A 27,595-nucleotide genomic window follows, 5' to 3' on the forward strand; every position below is an offset into this window, starting at 1 on the left:
GAAATACATTGAGACAACAAGAAGAACGATCAGCAGGAAATAACATGATTACCTGCTCAACTGCCATTCTGTTTCTTTGTATTGTATTTGAGTCCTTTCACACAGAAACACATTGAGATAACAAGAACAGCCAGCAGGAATTGTCATGACTACCTGCTCAACTGCCATAGTAGCATTCTGTTGGTATGTATTTGTGTCCCTTCACACAGAAATACATTGAGACAACAAGAAGAACGATCAGCAGGAAATAACATGATTACCTGCTCAACTGCCATTCTGTTTCTTTGTATTGTATTTGAGTCCTTTCACACAGAAACACATTGAGATATTGTCATGACTACCTGCTCAACTGCCATAGTAGCATTCTGTTGGTATGTATTTGAGTACCTTCACACAGAAATACATTGAGACAACAAGAAGAATGATCAGCAGGAAATCACATGACTACCTGCTCAACTGCCATTCTGTTTGTATGTATTTGTGTCCCTTCACACAGAAATACATTGAGACAACAAGAAGAACGATCAGCAGCAGGAAGTCTAATGATCGCTGCTCACCTGCTATAGTAGTATTCCAAACTGTTTCATTGTATTTTGCATTTCTTAAAAAAGAAAGAACTTGCAGACAAGAACATGTATGATGAAAAATGATCAAGATAGCCATACAATGGGGATAATATATAGATCAAACAAATTAATACAAACTAATAACAAATAATAGCAGGTTATAGTTAAACTACTAGCCATTGAGTTATACAATGTAACATACTGGTTACTAGGGTCTGAAACTTGAAGCAATATCTCTTAAAACCACATGAAACATGAAAACACTTTTTCAGAGATATTCCATTTTTTGGACAAACAACACTGTATAATTTGAAAGCCATAGGCCATTTAACCAAGTATTAGTACAAACTGACCTGTAATCCAAAAGCTAACATCATAAAAATATATATTGCAAAACATAATCCTCGTTTTCAGCAAATAGCAATTCAAATAATTAATTTTGAGCATAGAACCCATTAGCTTTTATTGCTGTATAGATACTTTTATCAAGGGTTTGTATGTATATATTATATACAACATAAAAAATGATGTTTTGTGTAACTTTTCAAAATATAAATATTGCTTGAATTTTTCTTCTTTGAAATACATCTCATCACAACTTAAGTAAACTCTGGATTATCCATGGAATCAATTGGAGCAGATAATCCGCAAAATTGCTGATAGTAGGATCATGGCTATATATAGTGTAACTAATAATTTAATTCAGGATATTACTGTACAATGGAAGAACATACGGTAATAAAAAAACAAAATATGCATACATTTGAGCTTGAATAACATAAACATACAATATGTACATTACAGCACTTTTGTATAGTTTTCATGAAAAATCAGTCAATCGCTTTTGTTTCTTCGTGTTTAAGCTCTTTTTTTATCCATGATTTAAGTTTCTCTAACAACACTTTGTCACAAAAGCGATGCATCCTCATTTTCCGTTGATAACAATGAGTGAACCTAACATGTCTATAGATAAACCTCACCCTCTACCACTGGTCCCATCTAAGTTTTCTCACATAAATGCAGTACAGTATTGCAGTTTATTCTTATATTATTTTTGATCAGTTGTAATGAGTTACAATATTTGATAAACATTGTACATCACTTTTCAAATCATGTCTACCTTTTTAGCCAAAGGTATTTTTAAAGTTGTAAAACTCGTTTTGTGCAGTTTTTAGTATATTAAATGTATAAGTTTATAATTGTGATGTAATGGATAATCTGCAAAATAGATAAGTTGCTCGCAAATAATCAAGAGTTTACTGTATTGTAATTTTTATTGAATTATTTACAACTTTATTCTCTTTTACTATTTACTATTACTGTGACTGAAAAATCGCTGAAATTATAAGTAAAATGATACAAAACATGCAGTTACCCATGCAGCAAATAAAAATGTAAAATAGAAGTAAAAGAGTGGTACCATTTTAAAAACGCTATATTTGGTATTATTTAAGTAAATTAAGTACTTAATGGATCTAAAATCACAAACATTTTGCATAGACATTTTAAACAAAACATAACAAATTTTTGTGTTGCCATGGGCATGAGTCCAACACATAACATGGAAGTAAACTCTGTTGAAACTTTTAACGCCTCTCCAACTTCTTGGTTTTCTCTTCCTGGAACACACATCAGCACATTTAAACTTTGCTAATATACAAAAACATCTGAGAAGAAAACATTGCAGACTATTTCGGCAGTAAACAATTCACAAAATGTGGTTTCTTTACCCAAATAAATTGGCAGAAGTAGTTTTCAAAACATTATGATGTTTAAAGACAGTTTTGAATTTTTTTGGTTGTTGTTACTCAAGTAGTTTTCAAAATACACTATCATTTTACATATGAAATCAGTTTTTAAATAAAAAAAATGTTGTAATATTACAAAATATATGTTTCAACATAGTAGAACAACAGGTTCTTAAGACTTATAAGACATGTTTGAACTAAAACGAGTTATCAGTGAAAACTTATACTAGAGCTAATGTAGATACTCGTTTATAGAACACTAATTCTTGTAAAATAAATGTTAGTAATTTCCGTGGAACAGTATTCTTGAGTTTTATAACCATACATTTAATTCCTTAAACTCATTTAAGTGATATCTTCATATTAAAAATGTTGCTTAAAATAAATTAAAATATGAGCTCACGAATTGTTCAATGCATACAAGACCAAGCCATTATGGTATTTCAGTGTAAGTCTTACCAATGTTATGTTCAGTTTATCAAATTAGTCGTGTGGTTGTTAAATTTAATATAATAATAGTAGAAAAATTGAAAATATATAATGTTTCCAGGTACAAAAAGTCATCTCATCGATGTTGTCTTGAACAAGTTTGATCATTCATCAACATACTTTAACTATTAACCCCCTTAAATATACTCCTGGGGAATCTACAGGCATATTCTGCGGCCTGCTAGTTTTAATGCAAGTTTGTAAAACCTCTTTTTGAATGAACTACCAAAATCATAGAACCATCATCTGTAATTTAGAGAAAGTTTTGATGTAACCATGGTAAAATTGGAATAAGGTGAAAAGTATGCACTAGAATATTGCCCTCACAAAGTTGTCATGTTTTATTTTCCCTCTAGTCAGAATTTTTTCAGCACAAAGGCAACAAAACACTCCTAAATACTACTCTGTGACAGTCTATATACTACTTAATTGTAAAAAACTTCGCTTCACTTTTGATTCTGGGTCACACCCACCAACTCATGGTATTTTTTTCTCTCTAAAGATATTATGCAAGGCTCTTGTCTCAGAAATGATGCTTGGAGTATTGTACATCATCAAATAAAATTTTTGTACTTTAAGCACCCTGTGTATATGTAGAGTATGATGTATAAGTTATATTATTTCTTTGTGAAGAAAACTTGAAGGAGTGACTTACTTTGACCAAGTAGCTGATTTCTGCCTGGATGGTAGCTCTGAGGTCACTGGGAAAAAAGGAGTCACCACACATATCCTCCAACATCTTTACAGCCTCCTTAGTGCGTAAAGGGTGTGCTTGGATCATTTTCCTTATAACTTCGAGATCTCTGCCGTTCCTGGGCTCCCTTTTGGCTGCAGCAATCATCTGATAGTGCAGAGGTGTCTTCTCGTGCACATCCTATAACCATCACTAACACTTATCTTCTGAGAGAATCAGACTCATACCAATGTTTGTCTCTACATCAATTTCTTGACTTTCACAAAGATATTCTGACTTGTCACGAGATACAAATTGATGCTGCACAAGAAAATGTGTAACAACACAGTACATAAAAAGATTTTCTGGGTGATGCAAAAATTACTAATAGTGACACATACTATCCTGACACTACAATTTTCCGAAAAGGTACTGTTAATTTCCTGATACAGTTCAAATAGTTTTCATTTGTTCTAAATATTATTCTTGACATATTACTTATGAAAACATAAGTGTTAGATTACATTCTTGTTAAACACTTACAAACATCCAGCAGCATAAAAATCATATTTTTCAATTTTAAAGATTAAATTAACTCAATCGAAATTGAAATTTAACATAACAAAAAGTGAGATCCGCTACAAAATACCTGACTTTTTATTATTAAACAGAATAACCTATATTCAATTGAATTTAATGCCAAATAACATTCCAAAACTAATAATGAAAGTATGAAATAAATGTTTATCTCCATAAAATATTATTTATAATTTTAATACATCATGTATAAGACTACGTACTGCTAGGTACCAAGTAAAGCCCATTAATCTAGAAAATGAGATAAAAAAGTCAACGTTTAGTAATTCCAGGTAATTCAAGTATATATAGTAATTCAAGGGGGTGAGCATTGATGGCTTTGACATTTACTTTACAGATAAGCAACGGAACCGGAATGACGGGACAATACTTTATGTAAACAAGCGATTGACTGCCACTGCCACGCAGATTACGTTGGGGGAGGTGTTTGGAATTAGTTTAGATTTTATTTATTTAGGAGAACAGTTCAACTTACTTGCACTTTACAGAACTTTTGATAGCAATTTACACTTATTTATAGATGAGTTAGAAAATTATTATTCGAGAACGTTTAGAAACAAAATGTGTGTATTGATAGGAGACATAAACATAGACTTGCTTAAGAACGAAGTGCTGACGGATAAATACATGAATTGTTTACTTGGAACGGGACTTGTGAAATGTGTAGACAAACCTACTAGAGTAACTGAAAACACTCAGTCTTGTCTCGATCACATTTTTGTACGATATAGAGATATGAGTAGAGTTAGAGCAGCTGTGGTCGAGACAAGCCTCACAGATCATTACAGCACTGTTTTGACAATAACCGGACCTACGGCCACTAACAAGACACAGACTGATACAGCTACGTACGTAGACCGAATGTTACTTGCTGACAACCTGACACGCGCCCACTGGGAACCCGTACTTGAGTCCTTGGAGGCCAATACTTGTTCCACTCTATTTAACGATATAGTACAGAAATCAATCGAGAATGCCACAAAGTTAAGTAATAAAATATCTACTAGATCTAAGAAACTTAAGCCTTGGATATCTGCGGGATTGATTTGTTCAATAAGAGCGAGGGATAAGTTAAGTAAAATAATTAAAAAACAACCTTTTAATGTGTCATTAAAACATTATTACCACAACTATAGACAAACTCTAAGCACATCATTAAAACACGCTAAGAGAGAATATTATCGTTTTAAAATTACTGAAAACAGAAAAGACCCTAAAATGTTTTGGGGAATAGTAAACGAATTGGCGGGTAGGGTGCAAACCAGGGATACATTTCCAATACGAAAGTTTCTGCCGACAAATTCAAACATTACTAACGATAAAATTACTCAAGTAGCAAATGATTTCAATAATTATTTTGCGTCTGTTGGGAAAACGTTAGCCGATACAATTAACCCGGTAGGGGACCCAGTGGTGAGCGATAGCGACTATAGACTGGATGCGACATTTACGTTACGTACGGTGACAGAACTGGACATAATACGGCACGTGACAAATTTACGTGGAGGCTCTGCCCCGGGTCATGATGGCGTTTCTGCACGGGTCCTCAAGGACAATTTAAGCACTTTTATGAAACCACTGCTATACTTGATCAATTTAAGTATAACCCAGGGAATATTCCCTGACAATTTTAAGTTGGCTAAAGTGTACCCTTTGCACAAGTCAAACAGCTTTACTGACAAAAACAACTTCCGTCCGATATCCCTCTTGAGTGTCTTTGCTAAGGTACTGGAGAAGGTAGTTAAGGAACAGCTCGTACATTTTCTCCAGGTAAATAATGTACTTTCTCAGTGTCAGTATGGGTTTAGGGACGACAGGAGTATTTCGGATGCATTGTTTGATTTAAATAAAGAATTAAATAGTGCAATCTCAGAAAACAAAAAATCAATGCTAATCTTTTTAGACCTCAAAAAAGCCTTTGACTCTGTTGATAGAAATAAGTTAATGAATAAATTAGAACAATTAGGTGTTAGGGGCAATGCCCTTACCTGGTTTCAAAGTTATTTTACCAATAGAAAACAATATGTCTCAATTTGTAATGTTAGTAGCGATGCAATTAATGTAGACTACGGTGTACTTCAAGGGAGTACACTTGGGCCAATTCTGTTCTTATTATATATAAATAATATTGCCAAGCTAAATTTAAACGGAAAAATAACATTATTTGCCGACGACACACTTATTTTTCTGAAAGGAAATACATGGGCGGATGTGAGACGAGAAGCATTAAGTGATTTAATGTTATTGAAAAAGTGGTTTGATCAGAATGTCCTTTCCCTAAATATAACTAAAACAAAATTTATGCCAATTTCTTTGAATCCTCAGTCGGATTATGTCTTAGGAAATCTGATCATACATAATTGTGGAAATCACAGTAACAGTACCTGTATTTGTGAAGCAATCGAAAAAATAAACTCGTATAAATATCTTGGCGTTATTTTAGATTTCCGTTTGAAATGGTCAGACCATATTGAATATCTCAAACAAAAGACCCGAAAGTATATCTTTGCCTTTAAGAACCTTAGGGATATTCTTGCTGTTCAAGAAATGAAAATGGTATATTATGCATACGTGCAATCTCTGTTTGCATTTGGGATAATTTCTTGGGGGGCAGCTTATAAATCAAATCTTGATCCTCTTTTTACGGTTCAGAAAACAATTTTGAAAGTAGCTTTTAAAAAATGTCATAGGTTTTCAACATCCATTTTATTTCAAGAAACTAAAATATTTACAATAAGACAACTTTTTATAAAATCTCTTTTAATACACATGTATAAAAATTTAGATGATTTATTTGTAAGAACTCAACACACCCATAACACACGTTATTCTAGATCAACAGGAATTCTACCATTGCAATTAACTAAATCTTATTCTAACACCAACTCATACTATCTTGCTCACGTGCTTTTTATAAATATGAGTAAACAGTTTCCAAATTTTAGTTTTTTCAGTGAAATTTCTACAATTATTTTTAAAAGGAAGGTTAACCAGTGGTTATTATCATTGTCTATTGAGGAGGCCGAGGCAGTGCTGTCTACGAACTACAGACGGACAGTTTGACATGTAAACAGCCACCACTCCTATCCCATCATCATTCATTATCAATAACCTATTATAATCTGTGGTGACCCTGCTTAATTACCATTGTTGCTAATATGTATATGTTTTAAAATTAATAATATTTAATGCTTTAAAACAGGTACAAAGCAAAATTACGCGGTTTTTTCCTTTTAATATATTCATTGCATATTCGCATGTGTATGTGCATGCATATGTGTATATATGTATATATGTATGTGTGTGTGTATGTATGTGTGTGGTGTGTAGTGGTGTATTATTTTGTACTATATTTATATTCATTTTTTTTTTTTATTAATCCAGTCCGTTATTTCTTCAGGCGTGAACAACTCGAGACTGCGCACAGGCATCATAGCCCATGCAGGCTCATTTCCCGAGGACAATGTTTTTATACATGATGCTATTTTTATGATGTTTATTTTATGTTGTTTATTCTATGATGATTATTTCTTATTCTTTCTTCACATTTCAAAATTGTTCGGTATTGTAACAATTTAGAAATTAATTGTACAGATTGTATTATAATATTGTACATATTTTTGGGAAATAAAAAAATCAATTCATTCATTCATTCATTCATTCCTGATGAATGAATGAATGAATGAATTGATTTTATTTCCCAAATATATGTACAATATTACAATCCAAACTGTACAATTAACTTCTAAAAAATGTTTATTACATTACCGAACGGAGTTTGAAATGAGAACAAAGAATAAATATCATAAGAAATAATCATCATAAAATAAACATCATAAAAATAACATCATGTATAAAACATTGTCCTCGGGAAATGAGCCTGCATGGGCTATGATGCCTGTGCGCAGACTCGAGTTGCTCACGCCTGAAGAAATAACGGACTGGATATACATAAAAAAAAAATGAATATAAAATATAATACAAAATAATACACTATTATATACCACATACACACGTGAATCTGGAATGAATATATTAAAAGGAAAACACCGTGTAATTTTAATATGTACCTGTTTTAAAGAATTGAATATTATTAATTTTAAAAACATTTACATATTAGCAACAAGGGTAAATAAGCAGGGTCACCGCAGATTATAATGGGGTAGTGATAATGAATAATGATGGAATAGGAGTGGTGGCTGTTCACATGTCAAACTGTCCGCCCGTAGTTCGTAGACAACACTGCCTCGGCCTCCTCAATAGACAATGATAATATCCACTGGTTAACTTTCCTTTTAAAGATAATTGTAGAAATTTCATTGAAAAAACTAAAATTAGGAAACTGTTTACTTATATTAATAAAAAGCACGTGAGCTAGATAGTATGAGTTGGTGTTTGAATAAGATTTAGTTAATTGCAGTGGTAGAATTCCTGTTGATCTAGAATAACGTGTGTTATGGGTGTGTTGAGTTCTTTCAAATAAATCATCTAAATTTTATAACTGATATAACTAGGCTACACTACAAATCGTAACTGTTGATACTTAATGCGCGTTAATTAGTTCAGTTAAACTGTAGCATTTTTGCTGTTTATATTTTATTTTATTACAAACAATTTCTTTTAGTAACAATTTATATAACTTTAATATACATTTTAACATAAAACATAAACTTTGTACACTTGTAATTTTTCCCTTTTAAACAAACCTTTTGGAAGGGGTTGGCTCTCATTTTGAGCAGAAGCAGCACAGTGGATAGGTGCTGATGGGGAGAGAGCACAGCCGTATGCAGTGCACTCTGACCCTTCTTATTTGTAACTGCCACATCCATCAGTGGCTTGCCATCAGCACCAGAAGCCATCAGCAGCTCACTCAGCACGTCTTTGTGGGAGTCACCCAGCTCCGCCAGCACATGCAGGATGGTGTTTCCCTCGTTATAGACCTGGAAACATGCCATAAGATTACAATACTGATTTCTTATGGCATTTCTTCAGATATTCTTAACTTTGATTTCGATCAAACTGTGGCACATTCTGACACCTAGCTTTTATAATTTGTTTTTCAAAACCTTTTTGACTTGACTTGTAGTGAGCAGAATCTTCTGTATTTCTTGTGTTGTGAAACATCTCTCGATTATAAATGTTAAGCAATCTTTCAGCACAGGGTTAACCAGAAAAATGTTGGTTGTATCGCTCACACTTACTGGACAGAATTCTGCAACTCGGTTAACACTCATTAAATTCTAGTGGAATGTAATTTACATTGACCAAACTAAAAGATCAGATTTCTTGGCCGATAACCACACACTCGCCTCTTGTAGATCACAACACACTTTGATCAGACTAGAAGTTTAGACCTCTTGGCCAGTATTTGCCGAGCACTCACCTCAAGTGGATTGTAGTTCACTTTGGCAAGACTCTCGGCTACATAGCGGGCAATCATAGGCTTGTCAAAACGCTCGACAGCAGCGATATACAGTAGTGAGTGTAACTGCTCATCACGACTCAGAAGTGTGGAACTGTATTCTTGCATTCGATCCTTAGCAGTTAAGAATTCAATATGGGCAAATATCGATAATTGCCATATATCACTGTCATTAGCTTTACTTGGTTTTACCTTCATTGTCTCCAACAAGCTCCTGAAAAATAAATTTGTAAAAATAACTGTTAAATGAAATTTTTTGTATACATTTTTAAATGTATTAAAACAGCATAACTTTCTTCTATTTCTTTGCTTTTTCACATAACTTATGCTAGTAAACATTTAAAATTAATCAATGTAATATCTGGAGAATACCATATTTGTAATAACGTTTATTATTTATCATAATTTATTAATCTTTCAAAGACTAATATATCAGCAAAAACAGTTTTTCCTTAGCTAGTGGCAAACAGAAATATCCACTAATCAATTTGAATCTAACAAGTGTTGGGACGATTATATCTGGTTAAATCATCATAAACTTAGTTTGTTGTTGTAAAGTTATTTCTGCAAAACAGGTTTTAGCGATTGGTAATTTACAAAATGCTGATCAATAATCATCTGCGAATAGGTACAGCAGCCACATGTCGATACTCGAATACAAATAAAGAAAAGAGCAAGTATTATTCATACAACAACAATAATTTGTTAAATAGGTTATCTATCTATGGTTTTTCAGACACAAAGTACAACAAAAATACAATGTAGCATTCGGTACTTTGCGTACTGTTGATCAGCTGTCATTCATGAATATATTTCTCCAATGCATGAACATAAATCTAAAAAATATGAATTTCTAGTCAGATACTTTTTTTAAATCACCAATGAACTCGCCTCAAATCAAGCACTTCTATTTTCTTTCGTGACTCCTTTGCCAGTATGGACTGACCAGCACAACTGACAGTCGAAGCAATACGCAAGACTAGTTTCCCGTCAAACTAGTGATTGTTTATTAAACATTAGGAAGTTTCACCTGCCTTAGTGTTACCAAATTAAAAAGGGTGGAACATTGAAATGATTTCTGAAGGGCAAAATTCATTTTAGGATTTTGAGATTAATAATAATAACACAGTACCTTTATTTTTAACGATAGTCAATATAAAAACTATTTCTCAGAATGACTTGTTTTTTTATTCTAAACTACACCTAAATTACAACTGCTTATTACCAAAAAAGTTCAGAACTACTTTGTATTATTAGATTAAGCTTGCGAAAAAAGATTTATAATACTCTTTTTAAAGTTCTACCCCTTATACTCTAGTCACACAGATGCACGAAACGTCATTTTACTATTTTTGACCAAACGAGAAACCAATTTTGCCAATTCCCACCTCACTTCTAACAAATTAAGCTAGGTTTTCCTGACAGGTGTTGCACAGAGTTCTCTCATCTCAGTAGTGTAGTCTGTCAGTTGCGTACTTAAGACTCCTACCGTATAAGCATCCGCTAGCTACTGTAAGATAATTACGCAGCAAATTTAAACCCTACACATGGTATCCATATCTATGAGATTGGCAGCATCTTGAAGTGGAGACAAATAGTTCTGTATCCGACAATTCATTAGCAGTGTTTTGCACTTGTGAACTACTTCAGTGCCTTATCTCATATTATTTCCATATGGAGGAAAATAAAATACTTATAGAACAAGAAACGGAAGACATACTTCACATTCTCCGGTTGAGCTAAATGGAACCTGTTCATGCTTCACAACCCATGTTGTGTCAACAACGGTCTTTATATTCTCTAGATTTTTGTTAAGATTTGCAGTTTGTATTTTAAGAACAGCAGGACTTATAGAGCTAACTGTCGTCTGTATAAATGTAAGTGTTGCAGTGATGAGAACAACTGCTTAAATTAGAGCCTAAAGACAGGCCCCAGGCAACTTCCCTGAGAACATCTCTTTACTATTAGGGGTTCAGAATCTTTAAAACCAACTGTTGTTACTGGAATATCCTCATTGAGGCAAACTAGCTTATTGAACGATCCTTGAACCCAAAAAGGTTTAATTTAGCAGAAAGCAAACTGTGACTAGATAAATGAAATGCTCGAGAGTAGTCCAGCATTACAACTTTTCTCCTATCTCTTGCTCCAAAGAAGTCATCAAATAGTTGACTACGTTTGATGGTATTCTTTAAATCTGATTGAAGTTTAGTGACAGTAAACTTGGATAAACTCACTCTTCTCCACATTTTTTATGTATAGACAAAACGTGTATAGGCCTAAGGCTGACACTGAGAGAGCCTCTTTTTACTTTATTGCTAGGGTTGTACTATGCTTGTCTTCTCCCTGACTGAATTATCCATTCACTAGATTATTTATGTTCTCAACTGTAAACCGGCTGACTATTTTCATTGTATCAATCCCAACTACGGCAGCAAACAAGGAGATCATTTGGTTCATGATCGCCTTTACTTCCTTCTCAGACCCTTCGATTAATGGAGAACAGATCAATATTTACATAATCTAAAAAGAGTCTGAGTTTATCTAAATAGCTATGTTGAAAATCATGTAGGATGAAGAGACTTGAGCCACATGTAGCTGACATCAGGAAGTTTGTAAACAATAGTCACCCCCTTGTATATACACACTGATTTTGACAACCAGAGAGGCATATTCAATTATACTGTCCACTTCTATCAGCTCAAAAAATAGGCCTATGTATGTAGGTGAACACACCATATCTCAACAGATTTATGTCTAAAATAATTGTATGATGGAAGAGATCGGTTATGAAATTTCCTGAACAAAATTCCTGCATAGGGTTTTGAGTTCCTCCTGAAATATGAACTGATTACATGTGCTAAAATAATGCTTTGAACTAACTCGTGGACTACATTTCTACCCAAGACCTAGTTAATCTCCAGATAGGGATTATCAAAGGCATCAGACATCATGACCTCAATCTATAGTTTGGAGTCAGTATGGACAATAGAGACCCTTGCTGTAATACAGCCTCATATTCAGTCATATAGAATAGCCAGCTATGACACATGTTCTGTTCACGTGACGGCCGTCTCAGCCATGGTTTATCTTAGACATCCAACAATTGACATCCAAAAATGTTATGCAAAAATTGATACATCTACATTCCAGCTGACTATTAAAATAAAATCGTTGTCTATAGCCAACATCACACCTTATAATTGTAGTTTATGTACATTTCAGAATTTTGAAAATCCTTTATAACCTTGAACAGCAGGTTAGCCGTATTGTGGGGAACATCTTTATTTCTGTTGCCTCCTTTGATTGTGCAGCCTTTTATTTAGGTTGTCCTCAGCTTTTTATTGTCCACGAATATGAATAACCGAATTAGGTGGTTGATATTACTAAGTCTTGTTTGTTATCGTTATTTGTGACTGATGTAACCACTGGGACAGCAATACTGTAGAGCTCAACTATCAAGAACTGTTCATTCCTGTTTGACGGATGTGAGAGAGTTACCTGTACATCTCTTAGACTAGTTAAATATCAGTAGCTTTATGGGCATAACTATCTATAAAACTACAATCCAAGAAGACATAACTTGAGCCAATGTCAGAGGCTTACGTAAGACAGAGGATAGTCTCAGTACAGGGGCTGCTTTATAAGCTGGCCTGCAATTCTAGTTCTGTGACCCGGCACCCTGGACAACTCTTATTTGGCCCCATACAATTGGATAGTTGTTATTTACCCTTTGACCACTGTAGACGAGTATACTCGCACGACACTATCGCGCTGACGCTTTGGCATTGGCAAAATCACGTGGGCTATTTTGCCGTGCCAATCAGTTGTCTGGTTGTGTGTACTAATTCACTGAGTGAGATTTTGCATGGTGAGGGAGATTGGCGGGGAAAAACAAGAAGTGAATCTCGCTACGTAAATGTATTGAACTGTGTAATAAACTGTCTTATTTATATCCTGATCGAAATAGGCCTATACACTATTAAAGTTTTTTTAAGGGTGAAATCTAAATACACTAGAAAATAATTAACAAAAGCAAGAAAATTGTTGTATACGATATATATGGTTATCAAAGATGAATAAAATGATCGCGCCACCATGCACTGTCTGCGCAACTTTGGCTCAGAAAAACTTAGCACAACTGGCTCATCCGGCTGCACAATCTACAGCAGTCAAAGGATTAAACACTCTCGTATCGGTATCATGGATTGACGTTCACTTAAAGATTTGCAGGGTCCTTAATTTTACAAAGACGTTCATCATTTATAGACTTTTTTTAATTCTACTTCATAAGTATTAGGTTTCTGTGGCTATTTAACTCTAACTACTGATTTGTCAACAAAAATAAGCTCTACAGCTTTCTCTCTTACTGTAAATATTGAGAGTTTGAGCTTTACTCTCATAAATCTTAAAATCTGTTAATTAATAAAGAGTTAATGATTAGACCCATCTTTAGAACAATTTTTGTTTGTTTATTATTAGCTTTTATTCTCCAACTGTCTTAAAAATCTGTTCATTTTAACAGAAGCCTAAAAAACCATTTCAAATGTTGTAAATACAAACAATCCGTATAATCTTTAGCAATGTCCATGGATAGATGGATGGGGTAGTACACATATGGATAGACAATTCCATGAGATTCCTTTTTTCTAACCTTAAGGCACCCTAAGGAAGTTATTTCCACTAAAATTTCAAATTCTACTTATCACAAAATGTAGTTTTTTACTTCTATATTAAAAATATGGCATGAAGTAAAATAAATAAATTTATTATGAATAGCATGTTTTTAATGGTAAGAAAATTTAACTCCATTCCGATTAAATAACTTGAGTAAAGAAATTGCTGCTAAATAGTGTGTACCACAGTTATTATTTTCATGGAGATCTTAACGTGCATTCACAACTTTTAAACTTGGGAGGAAGATAAAAAAAAGACTAAAAAGTAAATGGTGATTTTTTTGACCATAGCAATATTTCAAATTATACCAAGAGAGAAAATAAAAATTATTCTTGTATGTTTTCTTCAAAAGAAATTAATTAAAACAATTCATGAATAATGAATATAATTACTTGCTGAAACGGATGCGCCTTTCTTCACTTGTTTTGGCTTTCGAAATGAGAACAACTTTTACCAATTGAATGGCATAGTGTTTCTCACAAAATGATGTGGATTTTGAGAACTCATCTAGTCTCTGTGTGGCACTCATTTTGACAAAGTGAACGACTTCTCCAAGAGGCTGGACGTCAGGTTCTGCCTTAACAGGAATGGAGTGTTCGAGTCGGCTGTTGGGCAGTGCAGAGATGATGACGATGTTGGAGCGGTTTTCCATGCCAAGATCTAGCTCCAGATCTGAATCTGAACTGACAGATGTGCGAGGTGCAGGGGAGGTCCCCACCGTGCTGCCAGGGGACCCTGTCTCATAGCTTGAATCGTAGAGTTCTGTGCTGGGGGAAGTGATGGGTGATGTCATCATCGGTGATATTAGGCTCTGATCCATTGAATCAGTTGGAACTTCAGACATATCTTCTGCTTTTTTACACATCTCCTCACTGTAACAAAAATTTGCATCACTTTCTTTGATAAAAGTGACCTTTACAAATGATTTACAGATAAACATTAGGAGCAAATTTCGATATCTAGTCAAATATTTGCTCACTATAATTACACAATTGCTTGAATTCAAAACAATTCAATGGAGAGCTAAAGGAACGGAAGCAAAAGCGGACAATACTGGGGGCTATCTTGTTCTTTGGCCCATAAGAACAAAGAACAAACCTTAAACCATTTTACATTTGTTTTAATTATAAAATATTAGTAGATGTCTCATTTTAAAAGTATTATTTATACACATAAACATCACATTTTGATTGAATAATATTTATGCAATGGTCAATTCGCAAACAAATCTCACATTTTTATATTTAAAGTTTCAATTATGAAATAATATTAGATATTTTATACAAACTCCCAGAGGCTTTGGGATGTATGTAATTCATACTTTTAAAATAAGACATTGCAAAACTCTGTGAGAAAAAAACAGTTTAGGTTATACATGGCCCTTATAGACCAAAGTTAAAAGTAATTTTATTAGGGCCACCTACGTAATATAAACTTGTAATATAAAGATCATCAATTCTCTTAAATAAATGTGAATAATAAATATTTTGTGGAACTTCATAAATTAAGAGAATTTTAGTTAATGGTTAGTGAAGTCAGAACAAATTAGTCCAGCTTTATTTAAAGACTCAGATATTGTAAAATTAAAATAACTCAAATTGTTAAATTTATTTTAGCTTAGATCATACTTGACTGTCTAGCAACGTTGTTATGAATGCTAAGAGAACATAAATCTGCTACTACAAGCTGAAATATGATTTAACTCCTTTAACACCAACTTGCAAATATTGAGGAGGTGGGTTTTCTTACTGCATGATTATTCCAAACACAATGGTATGACTGTTTCTAAGTTGTTGCTTTTGTATTTTTATAACCTGTGAATTTTAAAGTATGCATTTTACCACACACCTTTGTGTTTTTAACTTGGTGTTATGGCAGTTAAATCTTTTAACTATGAAACAGTGCAGCTGTTTATGCTCAAAATGTTAAAACAGCAACTGTCGATCAACTCGGACAAGTGTAAAAAAAAAAAACTTATTCTAATAAAGCTTGCAATAGCATATTTTAACGCTTTATGTATAATAAAGTGATATGTAGTTTTGAATAGGACGATGTACTAAAAGTTCAAAATATAAAGAATTCTTTTTTTTATAAAATCTATAATATACAAAAAAATTAATCTAAAAATTACATGATATGAATGATATATTTTCGTATGTACGTGTAATTATACAAAATTGTATAATTTCTACAACACTTGATGCACTAGCACAAATTTATACAGTCCTACTGGACAGAAGTATTTTATCTAAAGAAAGAGATAATTCAAATATGAAACTTAGTTATATGGGAAATTTGTATGGAAAATATTACAATTCCACTCCTTCTTTTAACAATATAACTGGAATTCTTGATTTGCATGAGAAATGTTAAAAGAGATTTTAGTTATAACCAAAAATGCATAAACAGTAAAAGCAGTCTACAAATTAATGGAGAGTAGATTTAATATTATTCGTTAGTTGCAATAAGCTTCAGGATTTAATTAAATAAAACTTTGAATGTTAAGTGGGATTTTGGATGCAATAGCAAAAAGAAGTGATTGGTTATTAGATGTGATACAACTTACACAATTCCTAGAAATCCTTGACAAAATATCGGATTTTCCAACAGTTTCCGGAGTTCATCATCCTGTAGGAGGGAGTCTGAAGTAAAACTGGACAAACTGGACAAACTGGACACAGTTTTTGGAATGATACTGGGCTGTAAATATATATAGAACTGCTTAAGTATTGAAGTTAATCATTTATTTAATGTCAGTCATAAGTTTTCTTCTTCCAGGTCAAAACATAATTAGTAAAAAAAAAAAAAAAAAAAAAACAACAGTTATATAATAAAATTCAGATTTCAGTGAAAAAGTGGAATAACATATAAAATACAGCGTAATTGAACATCAAAGTAAAATTTTATGATGTAAATTGTAGTTTTTAAACAGATTTGTCATATTTCTAATGGCAAAAATTAGGTAGTAAAATGTATAACCATCAAATATAATATATAATATAATACTACACTGTACTTGTACAAGTATGATTAAAAAGAACTCACCTGAGTATCAACCGCAAGGTTCTGGACATAAACGTTTCCCCCATTTCCCAGATGAGATGTCACAGGCAAATCTAGCCTCTGTAACAAATTCCAGTTTACAATAATTACACAGTTTAATTGTTTATCATTTTTAACAACAATATAATATATATATATATATATATATATATATATATATATATATATATATATAACGTCTATGTACAATAGAGAACAGTAGCATTTTTTCAAATACACATACCTCATCTTTTAAAATAATACTGTGCAATTTATGTAACTTCTTCATTTATTACAAAACTAAAAGATACATATAAATTTCACGTTTGCACTTATCTTCTTGAAAACAGGAAAATAAAAACATTTTGGTCACTCTACTACCAATTGTAGCCATTTGAAGTAGTATTTGGAGGCATTCCCCACAGAAAAAGAGAATAAATTCAAATTCAAATTCAAATTCAAAATTCCTTTATTCTTTTTATACATAATGTACATGAATTGCGTCAATTACCTTTACTACAATATAAAACATAAGACTCAGGTTAGAGTATTCATACTTTATATTTAATACAGTATAATAATACATATAATATTTTAAATATTTATGTCCATAGTGTTAATATGTTTTGTAATGGTAGGCAAATACAAACAAAATTACTTTCAAGTCACCGTGTAAAAAACTCTTCAAGAGAGTAGAATGAATGATCTGTACAAAATTGTTTCAACATTTTCTTAAAATTATTAAAAGAATTCTCATTCTTAATACAGCCTGGAAGGTCATTTATAAATTTTATTCCTATGTATGTCGGACACTGTTTATATTTTTCTTTATTATGTTTCTTTACTACAAAATTTTCTCTATTTCTTGTATTATAATTATGATAATCTTGTTGCCTTGGTATAGACTCTGCATTTGTCTTGACATGTAATATAGTTTTATAAATATATAAACTATATACTGTCATTATTCTTAGGTTAATAAAGTGGTCTTTACAACTATCATTATTTTTAAGGTGTAGAATATGTCTTATTGCCACTTTTTGTAAATGTAATATTTTGTTTAAGTTATTTGCACTGGTTCCACCATAAATTTCAATGCCATATGAAATGTGTGGATGTATCAAGGCATAGTAAACAGATTTCAGTGCATTTATTTCTAGGAAGAAGGATAACCGCCTGATTGCAAATATTCCAGAACTCATTTTATGACAAATTTTTTCTACTTGTTTTGTCCAACTTAATGTATTACTTAGAGCCAGACCCAAGAATTTTGTATCTTTTACAAATTTATTTCCAATTGTATTTATCTCATTTGATTGTTTACATTTAAATTTCATTAGAATTGTTTTATCAGAATTTAGTAATAAATTTCTATCATTCAAGTAACATTTTAGTTGTGACATTGAATATTCTGTTGTATTTATTACACTTTGTAAATCTTTTCCAGAAACTGACATACTTATATCATCTGCAAACAAACATAAATGATTTTTATTTGATAAATTTGTCAAAATCTGTGGCATACCTCCCAAGTAGCATAAGAACAAAAATGGGCCCAATACTGAACCTTGTGGTACAGAATATTGTATTTTTTCTATTCTTGAATTAATATTTCTTATTTCATTATTACCTAGATATTTAATACTAACATACTGCTGTCGCCCTTCCAGATATGACTGATGCCAGCTTAATTCTTTATCCTCAATACCATATGATTCTAATTTTTCTAGCAAGGTTTTATGGCAGACACTATCAAATGCCTTTGTCAGATCCAGAAAGGCTCCAACAGTATGATTCCCTTCATCCAAATTTTCTAGCACATTCTCAATATAATCAATTAATGCTGTTACCGTTGATCTATTTTTTCTATAGCCATGCTGCTCCAAATCCAGCAATTTACCCTTCTCAAAATAGTCTACTAATTGAATCATCATAGTCTTTTCAAATATTTTTGATAAAGCAGGTTGTATTGCCAATGGTCTATAATTTAGAGGATTTTTGCTGTCTCCTTTTTTTAATACAGGAACAACTTTTGATATTTTTAATTAAGTTGGGAAGTTTCCTGTTATTATAGAAACATTCACCACATGTAAAAGAGGATTTAAAAGTGCATGTTTTGCCTCTTTAATAATCTTTATAGGTATGTCATCATACCCTGCCGACCATTTTGGCTTAATAGCCATAATAATAAGAAGCCAATAAAAAAGAACACATGATGATAAGAATACATTTTCATAGTATATAAAATATGACTGAAGGATTATGGGGTTTTTCAGAAAAAATTGAATGTATTCAAGTAATAATTTATTTAAAAAACCTATAATTTTCTTAAATTTAATTTAAATAATAAGTATAATTTTCTTAAGTTAAAAATAATTGTTAAACATGTGAATTCCGGATGTTATAACTCGTATATACTGTAAAATATCAACTTGTTATTTGCAATTTTTATTTCAATTTCACTTAAGCTTGATTACAAAATTACCCACAGTTTGTATTTTAAATGCTCATAAACTTTCATGGAATGATAAAAAGTAAAAAAAATACATATTTATATTTTTATAAGATACATTAAAGGAAAATTACTGGGGAAAAAACTAACAAAAAAGTATTGCACCACCACCAATTTTATAAGAAATTATTTTTTTAATAAATAAAAACATGTTTCTGTCTGAAACTAGAACTAAAGTACATACTGAACAAAATTCACATTTGTATCTTAAACCATATTTATTTGGGCCTAACTACAAATTGTTTAACTTTCGTACTTTAAATAGGCCTACCTGTAATTTGACGGAGTGATAAAAAATTGTTTCATACTTTTTCTGTATTCAGAAAAGCTATCTTAAAGGGCTATAAATTCCACATAAAAAATATTTTCCAAACCCAAAATTTATTGCACCATCTTAATTTTACAAGCCTTTATTTATGCTGTTGAATATTTCACTATTTATTAATGTATCTTACTTATTCCTATGAATGATGTTTATTTACATATTTAAAAAAACCCAATGTGACCTGCATCTGCAAATTAACACCCAACGTATTGTAGTTTTTAACAGTTTCTGACTTGAGTTTCAGCTATTAAATCAACTGTTCAGGTAGATCAGCTGATTCTATTGCCACATGTATCTTATTTGTTTCACTCAGTATTGAGCTAAGTTGTTGCTAGTGAACTGAACTCCTCAGTGTTTTTACCATTCCGTGATTTAACAAGGTGTTATATTTTACATTTCTTATGAACATGGGACCCTTCAACAATATGAGTACCTGTAATAGCTACCAAATAATGAAGTCAATATTCTGTATGATATGACAAACTATTGCCACTAAATTAAGTTTCTTCACCAATATCAAATCAGTATGAGATAATAAATCTGTTAGTTAGAATAGATTAGAATATATTTATTGCGTAGACAATTCCATTCACTCGAGTTTCCATACAGTTGCACACAGGCATACATTCATATACATACAAACAAAATTCGTGGGATCTACCCCCAGGATTGCAACACTGCCGCGAATATAAATCCCAAGTGTGCTCCATGAACTCGCCAACTGAGTTACAAGCACCAACTGAGTTTGTGGTGCAAGACACCAGGTAGTGAATTGATTGGGTTTTAAATTTCCTTGGATTTTTTTCTAAATTTAGTGTTTCAGGGAGACTGTTAATGAATTTGATCCCAGCTTCAAATGCTGCTGTTCTATGCGCTCCCGAGCTCTTGTCTCGTATCTGTGTATATCACTGCCTTGTGCCAATATAAACTGAAATCGACAGTAAAACGAAGCTCTAAAATATACAAACTGGGTAGATTTAGCAAGTTGAGCTCCCTGGAGGCATTTCGACATGACTCTGTTGTTCAATTTTGCGATGATTTGAACCTTTTTTTGTCCAGATTACACACTGTGGCGTTATAGTTGTAATTATGTTAAACAAAACTGTATTCATAAAAATGATTATATTTAGCAATTTTAATACTATATGAACACTACTATATATATATACTATATTAGTTTTATCATCAATATTGGGTCATTTTGAGGTGTGATATTACTGTTGGCACTGATGAGCCACAGTGGCCTCATAGTACTTATTATGTAAAAAACATCCTTTTCATAATTAGTTATACAGGTATCTAGCTATTATAATTCATAATGAATACAATAATTTAAAACAGTTTGTTACTAAGCTTTATACATCTTTTAAGCTGGACTTGAACTCATCTATTTATTTCAGTCCTTGGCAAAAATAAATGTTAAATTGTCTTTGCTACAATACTTGTGATAAAATTATTTAATCCCTACTTCTAAATGAATATGAGGTATTCAAGTTTTAAGGAAGTAGTGCTAAGGACAAAACATTAGCAGCCAAAGTCAATACTACGTTTCTGGATCAGAGTCAATAATAAATATAGTAGTTTCTGGATTAGGTGATCTATACTAAATATTCAAGTTCTTTGATCATATACTCGTGTTTCTGGATTAGCTATGTGGTAATGTTATGTTATCCAATCAACAGTTGAGTACATTAAAATTCCATTAATCCAGCATCCTATAGTTCAGCACGCTTGGTAATCCGCCATGCCTTTTAGAAAAAGTAACATTTTCCTGAACAACGCAAAACATAAACCATTTAATACGCAACGATGGTTTATTCCGTTTGAGGTGTGGCCGACTTTGGGTGATATCAATTAGACTCAAGTCACATGACTGAACATGGCCGTCGGTTGTCAGCCTTTGCAACCTGTTGCACTTTCGTATTTTCATGTCAGTTCAATTGAGTCTAGTAATGGTAGGTCAATTTCACAATGAATGTGCTCAGCACAGGTTTGTCATCACAAACCTGTGCTTGAAGTACAATTGGAACAATTGAAGTCTTGCCAACTGTCTTCTGAGATAGGCAAGCGGTGAATATAGAGGCTGACAGTAGCAGTACGGTACATGGCTGTAATGAACCGGGATGAACACAAACTCGACCTTGACCGTGTTCTGTCCAATTGTTGTGATGCAAAGACTATGCACTCTAAATAGACCATTTAAAAAAATAGTTCTTATAGATCTACATATAACAAGGACTACCTGAAAGTTATATTTGTATAATAACGTGTTTCACTGTGATAGTTTATTTATTATGTATACATAATTACTCTAATATATACTGAATATACAATAATTCAGCATATTTAATAATTCAGTACACCTCAAGTGCTGACCGAGCCAGATTAATGGAAGTTTACTGTTTATTGTAAAACACACAGCTCACTCAGACTGTTCCATTCTGGAACAGTTTTGTCAAAGGTTTTGCATATGCTATGTAGGATGCTTCAGTTAATAGAATCAACAGATAACATCTACAATATTACAAGAAGAATGCCTTAATGACATGTTACTTACATCAAATGGTGTTTGTTTGTGCAGCGTCTGTAGAGCAACTCTGTTTCTGAACGGACTTCGGGCTTTCAGGTCTGCACAGATCAATATGTCCTTAATCAACAAAATTGTACATTGTACAAGTAGTCTGACACAAGTTGCTAGATGACTAACCTCACAGACTAACCTTGGATGTTTACAAATGATGGAAAACTCAGTCTTCAAAAAAAGATAACTAGGATAAATATTCAAATAATTGTTTCTCTTGAAGTTTGTAAACAAGTAATACCGTTTATTGAGAATTAACAACATGATTAATTAAAAAATATTACATCACTATTATCTGGTTATTGGGAAACCCATTTCAAATCACAGAAGAACTTTCAAATTGAAATGATTGCTTAACCAATAGAAAACTATAGCTTAATGTTCTTATTCATAGCAGTAAAATTATGCACATAAAAAAATCTATACATATATGTGTATATATACATATATATATATATATATATATATATATATATATATATATATATATATATATTATGCATTTTATATTCATATAGCCTATGCATTTTTAGATTAACTATCAGAAATAAATATTTTAAAACCAGTCTTAATATTAAAAAATGGCGGCCCATTGATTTTTGTTTTAAGAAATATCTAATGAACTACTGTTTTTATCACAATTTTATGACACAAACAAGTTTTTAAATAACTTTTCCTTTCCAATGATACCTCATTTGTAAAAGCAAATGACACATAATTTTAAAGGTATTATAAAAAGAAGATGAATGGCAAAAGCTAGAGGTCTCTAATGCTAATTAAATTTTGAATTGTTTTATAAAACCTTATTACTTGTGAATAATTATGTTATGAAAAAAATGGTAAAAATCTTGAAATTTCTTCTCAATGTCACTCAGATGAGATACTCAAAATGGCTACCATGCAATTCTTGACAACAATAAAGCCTGGATTCAAAACTGTGTCTCACATTTTGTAAGATTTCAGGTGTGATAAGGTGGCAGGCGTCTTTGATCCCTGTCCTTAATTCATTGAGTTAGGTCATTATTTACTGATGGCAACTTAACTGGTATTAAATAAATAGACAGGTTACAAAACGGCATTGTTCAAGCAATAAATGAGTTCCTACAAGGTGCTCAAGAGCCTGTATTTCAACAGGACAGTGCTCCACCACATTACAATGTACTTGTCCGAACATTCTTAGATCAAACGTTTCCGGACAGATGGGTAGGTCATATGCCATGGTAGAGTGGCCGGCACAGCACGTTCACCTGACCTTTCACCTATATATTTTTTTTTTGGGTTTTCTCAAAATTAAAGTCTATGACACAAAGCACGCAAAGTTCCCTATTTTAAGACATAAATGATTCTTGAAAGTCTTTTGGAAGTATGTTATATATAAAGTCCCAGATGAGATTATTATCTATATCAAACTTTAGGAGCTAACATTTTTTTTCACAGGCCACTGTTGTTATCCTTATCTCTAAAACGTTTTTGGCTAAGCAATACGATTTATGTTTTTTCATTTCAGTAGAAACCCATTTGCCAGGAACCACTGAGGAGCACCTAAATTGTCGTATTCAAGAGTAACTTCAATTCTTTCATTGTAGAATTGATATTTAAAAACGTAGTACATGCAATCAGTAGTACAAAACTGTTTATGTTTGTACTGAATCAGGTAAATTGGTTAAATAAGTAAAAATAACGCGGAGCCAGGAATCGAACCCTGTGGAATTCTACAGTAGTCAAGCTACATGAATCTCCAGTGTGCCCTGCTACTTTCTGCGTACTATTAGTAAAATAAGCCTAAAAAAATGAATGTGGCAAACTCTGAATTCTACAACTTTGGCAGTTTTTAATTGATTTGAGAAAACACTCTCTTGCCGGTCAAATACTCATTGATACAGCAATACTTATAATTATGTATTTTAATTTGCTATATGACAACCGAAATAAATCTATGTTCTCAGGATTGTTGAACCTTTTTAATACATTTAAATTGTTGTCTAAAGTTACAAACTGCCAACTAAACAAAGAAAAATTACCTATATGAGAGTTTTGACTAATAATTGATATACTGATTAATAATCTATTGATTTTGTATATCTATTAATGAATTAAGTTATGATGTTGAAATTTTTGGCTGATGCTATTTTATGCATCAGAATCTTAATAATGATAATAATTCATGAATCTTTAGAGTTGTTATCTATTTATTTGACATTGTAATTCATTTGGGCATTCTACAAGCTCCCTTTTATTGGTTTTGTAGAAACCAAAACTCGATGTTTGTTTTGTATTATTTAGTTACGTGATGTCTTCCACTGATACGGGTAGTTTTAGCAAACCATCCATAAATATGTGAGTCTAAATCTTTCAAACCATGTAAATGTAAACATTGATGTTAATCCCAATATAATCCAAAATTCACCAACACGAAATTTTCATCTTAAACCTTGGGATGAAGTGGAGCTAGACAAAATTATATTGTTTTTTTTTTTTAAACAAATTTACAGCAGGGCTTGATGAAGTACCAATTACTGTAACATAAAACTTTTTAATTAAGCCCCTGATACATGCTCTTTTTTTATTAGTAGTACATTTCCGAATAAACTAATAATCTCTAAAATGAAAACTGTACTTAAAAGTAGAAAGGTAACAGACCCTACTAATTACAGTACAATTTCTATACTCCCAGATTTTTCCAACATTTATGAACGGCCAATGTATGTTAGACTTGTGGAATTTCTTGACTCTAAAAAATTATATTACGATGAACAACATGGCTTTAGAGGAGGTAGGTCTGTTGTAACTGCTGGCATTGACTTTGTGAATACAATAGCAGATACATTAGATAGAGGTGACAAGCTGTAGAGATTTTTATAGACCTTAACATGGCTTTTGATAAGTATACCATGGTAGCCAGGTATAAAGGGTATTTCTTTAAAATGGTTTACTTCATACCTTGAAAATAGCAAGCAGCATGTGGAACTGCTATATTTGGATAAAATGAATAAATTAACCAGTGCTAAATCACACATGGAAACCAAGTGAGTTTCTAAAGGGTATATTTTGGGACAAGTTTTGTTTTTGTGTTATATTAAAGTATTGCCAACAATTTTCATAGGTATAAAAAACAAAATATGTTTAAACGTGGCTGATTCTAACCATATTATATGAAATCGAAAGAATATCCAAGCAAAATTTAACATAACTTAAAAACTACTTCAGAGATAAGAATCTTTTACTTAATCCTGATAAAACTAATTTTATTTTATCTCAGACTCAAGAAAATAAATATAAACCAAAAGCATCCATTGAAATCAATGGTATAAAACTTAAACAAAGTACACCAGACTAAATATTTTGTTTGGTGTTAAATAAAAATTTGATATAGGACACCCATATTGGGGCTCTTAAAAAAGTATCCTCTAAATTATATTCCCAAAAATGTATCTCTAAATATTGTACTACAGACACACTAAAAATGATATACTTTTTCATAATCACTCCAACATTTCATTTGGTGCAGTTTTGTATGGTTATATAAACTAGTAATAGAAATCTGCAAAATATTCTCTTATTGCAGGAGAGAGATATTCAAATTAGTTTAGGTCTAAAACCACAAGATAGCTACTCTAGTACTAGCTAAGAGAGTTGTGGAGTACTCTACATCTCTTTTTTAGTTTAGGAATGTTGACACTTTATGGCATATACATTATGGAAACCGTTTTAGCAGTAAGGAAAGCCAGTGGTAGATTATCAAAACTTGGCACCTATCATAATTACTTAACAAGAAATTGGAACCAATTGGCAGCTCCATATATCAATTTACAATTTACAAACCCCACTGATTGCTGGTATACACTTTTATAACAAATTGCCACAACATATTTTAGGTATGAATAATGATTTTATTTTTAAGAAAGAATTGAAACAATGCTTTAATGAAAAGGTTTTGTATTCTTTTGATGTTCTTTTATGACATTTAATAGGATAGTTAAGCTATTGCTAATATAGTTTATTGTAAATGATTCAAGCAAAACATGTGGTGACGTTTGCACGTTTATTTATGTACAAATTGTGAATTAAGTACGATTCGATTTTATATTTAACAGCTAGAATAGTGTAGCAAAGCCAATGATTAAAAAGAGAGGGTTAAAACCTTTCTAGAGTACACAGAAAATATTTGACAACATTCAGTTGAAGTACAAAGAAACCCAGATACAATGAGGAAGAGCCTTCTCAAAGTACGCTTCCATTAGAGATTTGTCAGTGATTTACTGACAGCTGGAGTTTACCAAGAAATATTGCAGCAATTTCAAAGCATAACTGTTTACTAAAGTGATACATTTTAGAATAACAGGTTTTCTTTCTAAATATTAAAAATCCATATTTTAATATATTGAGAAGCACCTTTCTCAACATAAAAAATTGGATGCTCAGGTGGGGAAGAAAATTAATTCATTTATGTCAACCAGTTATAATTTATTACAATTATAACGTTATAATGTATGATATTAAAGACTGACACTTTTCATCAAAAGTATTTTGGTAATAAAATATTCACTTTATTTCTATGGATATTATAATTATAATGTTAAATAATATTAGTATTAAAAAAAAGCCTCTTGCCAACTGCTGTTTTCAAGAAATATGTATATAGAAGTCATTGGAAAAGTTTTGATATAGACTAAGTTGAAACAAAGTGAGCTTAGTGTTGAGTGTTACAATTTAAAAATTAATCTCCCTGAAATTCCACACAAGGACTCATCCTCCTAAAGCAGTCTCTGAAGCACTGGCTCTACTATGTTTCTATCAACATCCCTATCTCTTCTTCATAAGCTGCAACATCATGTTCAAGCATTCAAAATAACTTCCCACAAATTTGATTGTTCACTATTGGAAAGAGGAAACAGTCACAGGGTGTCACCAAATCAGGACTTTATGAGGACGGGTATGTGATTCAAGCTGAGACAGCTGAATGAAA

At 32.0% G+C, this 27,595-nt stretch overlaps 1 protein-coding gene across 3 annotated transcripts in view; it reads right to left on the minus strand.

Moving 5' to 3' along the window:
* Positions 1 to 1,983: 1,983 nt before the first annotated feature.
* Positions 1,984 to 27,595, minus strand: part of LOC124369872 — an 85,850-nt gene continuing 60,238 nt past the window's right edge. For all 3 annotated transcript variants that reach the window (XM_046828007.1, XM_046828006.1, XM_046828005.1), the window contains 8 exons: positions 22,606 to 22,676; positions 17,215 to 17,292; positions 16,736 to 16,869; positions 14,562 to 15,041; positions 9,457 to 9,709; positions 8,780 to 9,013; positions 3,459 to 3,677; positions 1,984 to 2,185 (listed from right to left, as the gene is read on the minus strand). In XM_046828007.1, coding sequence (XP_046683963.1) covers positions 2,153 to 2,185; positions 3,459 to 3,677; positions 8,780 to 9,013; positions 9,457 to 9,709; positions 14,562 to 15,041; positions 16,736 to 16,869; positions 17,215 to 17,292; positions 22,606 to 22,676 — 1,502 coding nt within the window. In that variant the 3' untranslated portion in view covers positions 1,984 to 2,152. The remainder of the gene's footprint in view (positions 2,186 to 3,458; positions 3,678 to 8,779; positions 9,014 to 9,456; positions 9,710 to 14,561; positions 15,042 to 16,735; positions 16,870 to 17,214; positions 17,293 to 22,605; positions 22,677 to 27,595) is intronic.

The sequence above is a fragment of the Homalodisca vitripennis genome, chromosome X (genome assembly GCF_021130785.1).
Source record: "Homalodisca vitripennis isolate AUS2020 chromosome X, UT_GWSS_2.1, whole genome shotgun sequence".
Taxonomy (NCBI): Eukaryota; Metazoa; Arthropoda; class Insecta; order Hemiptera; family Cicadellidae; genus Homalodisca; species Homalodisca vitripennis.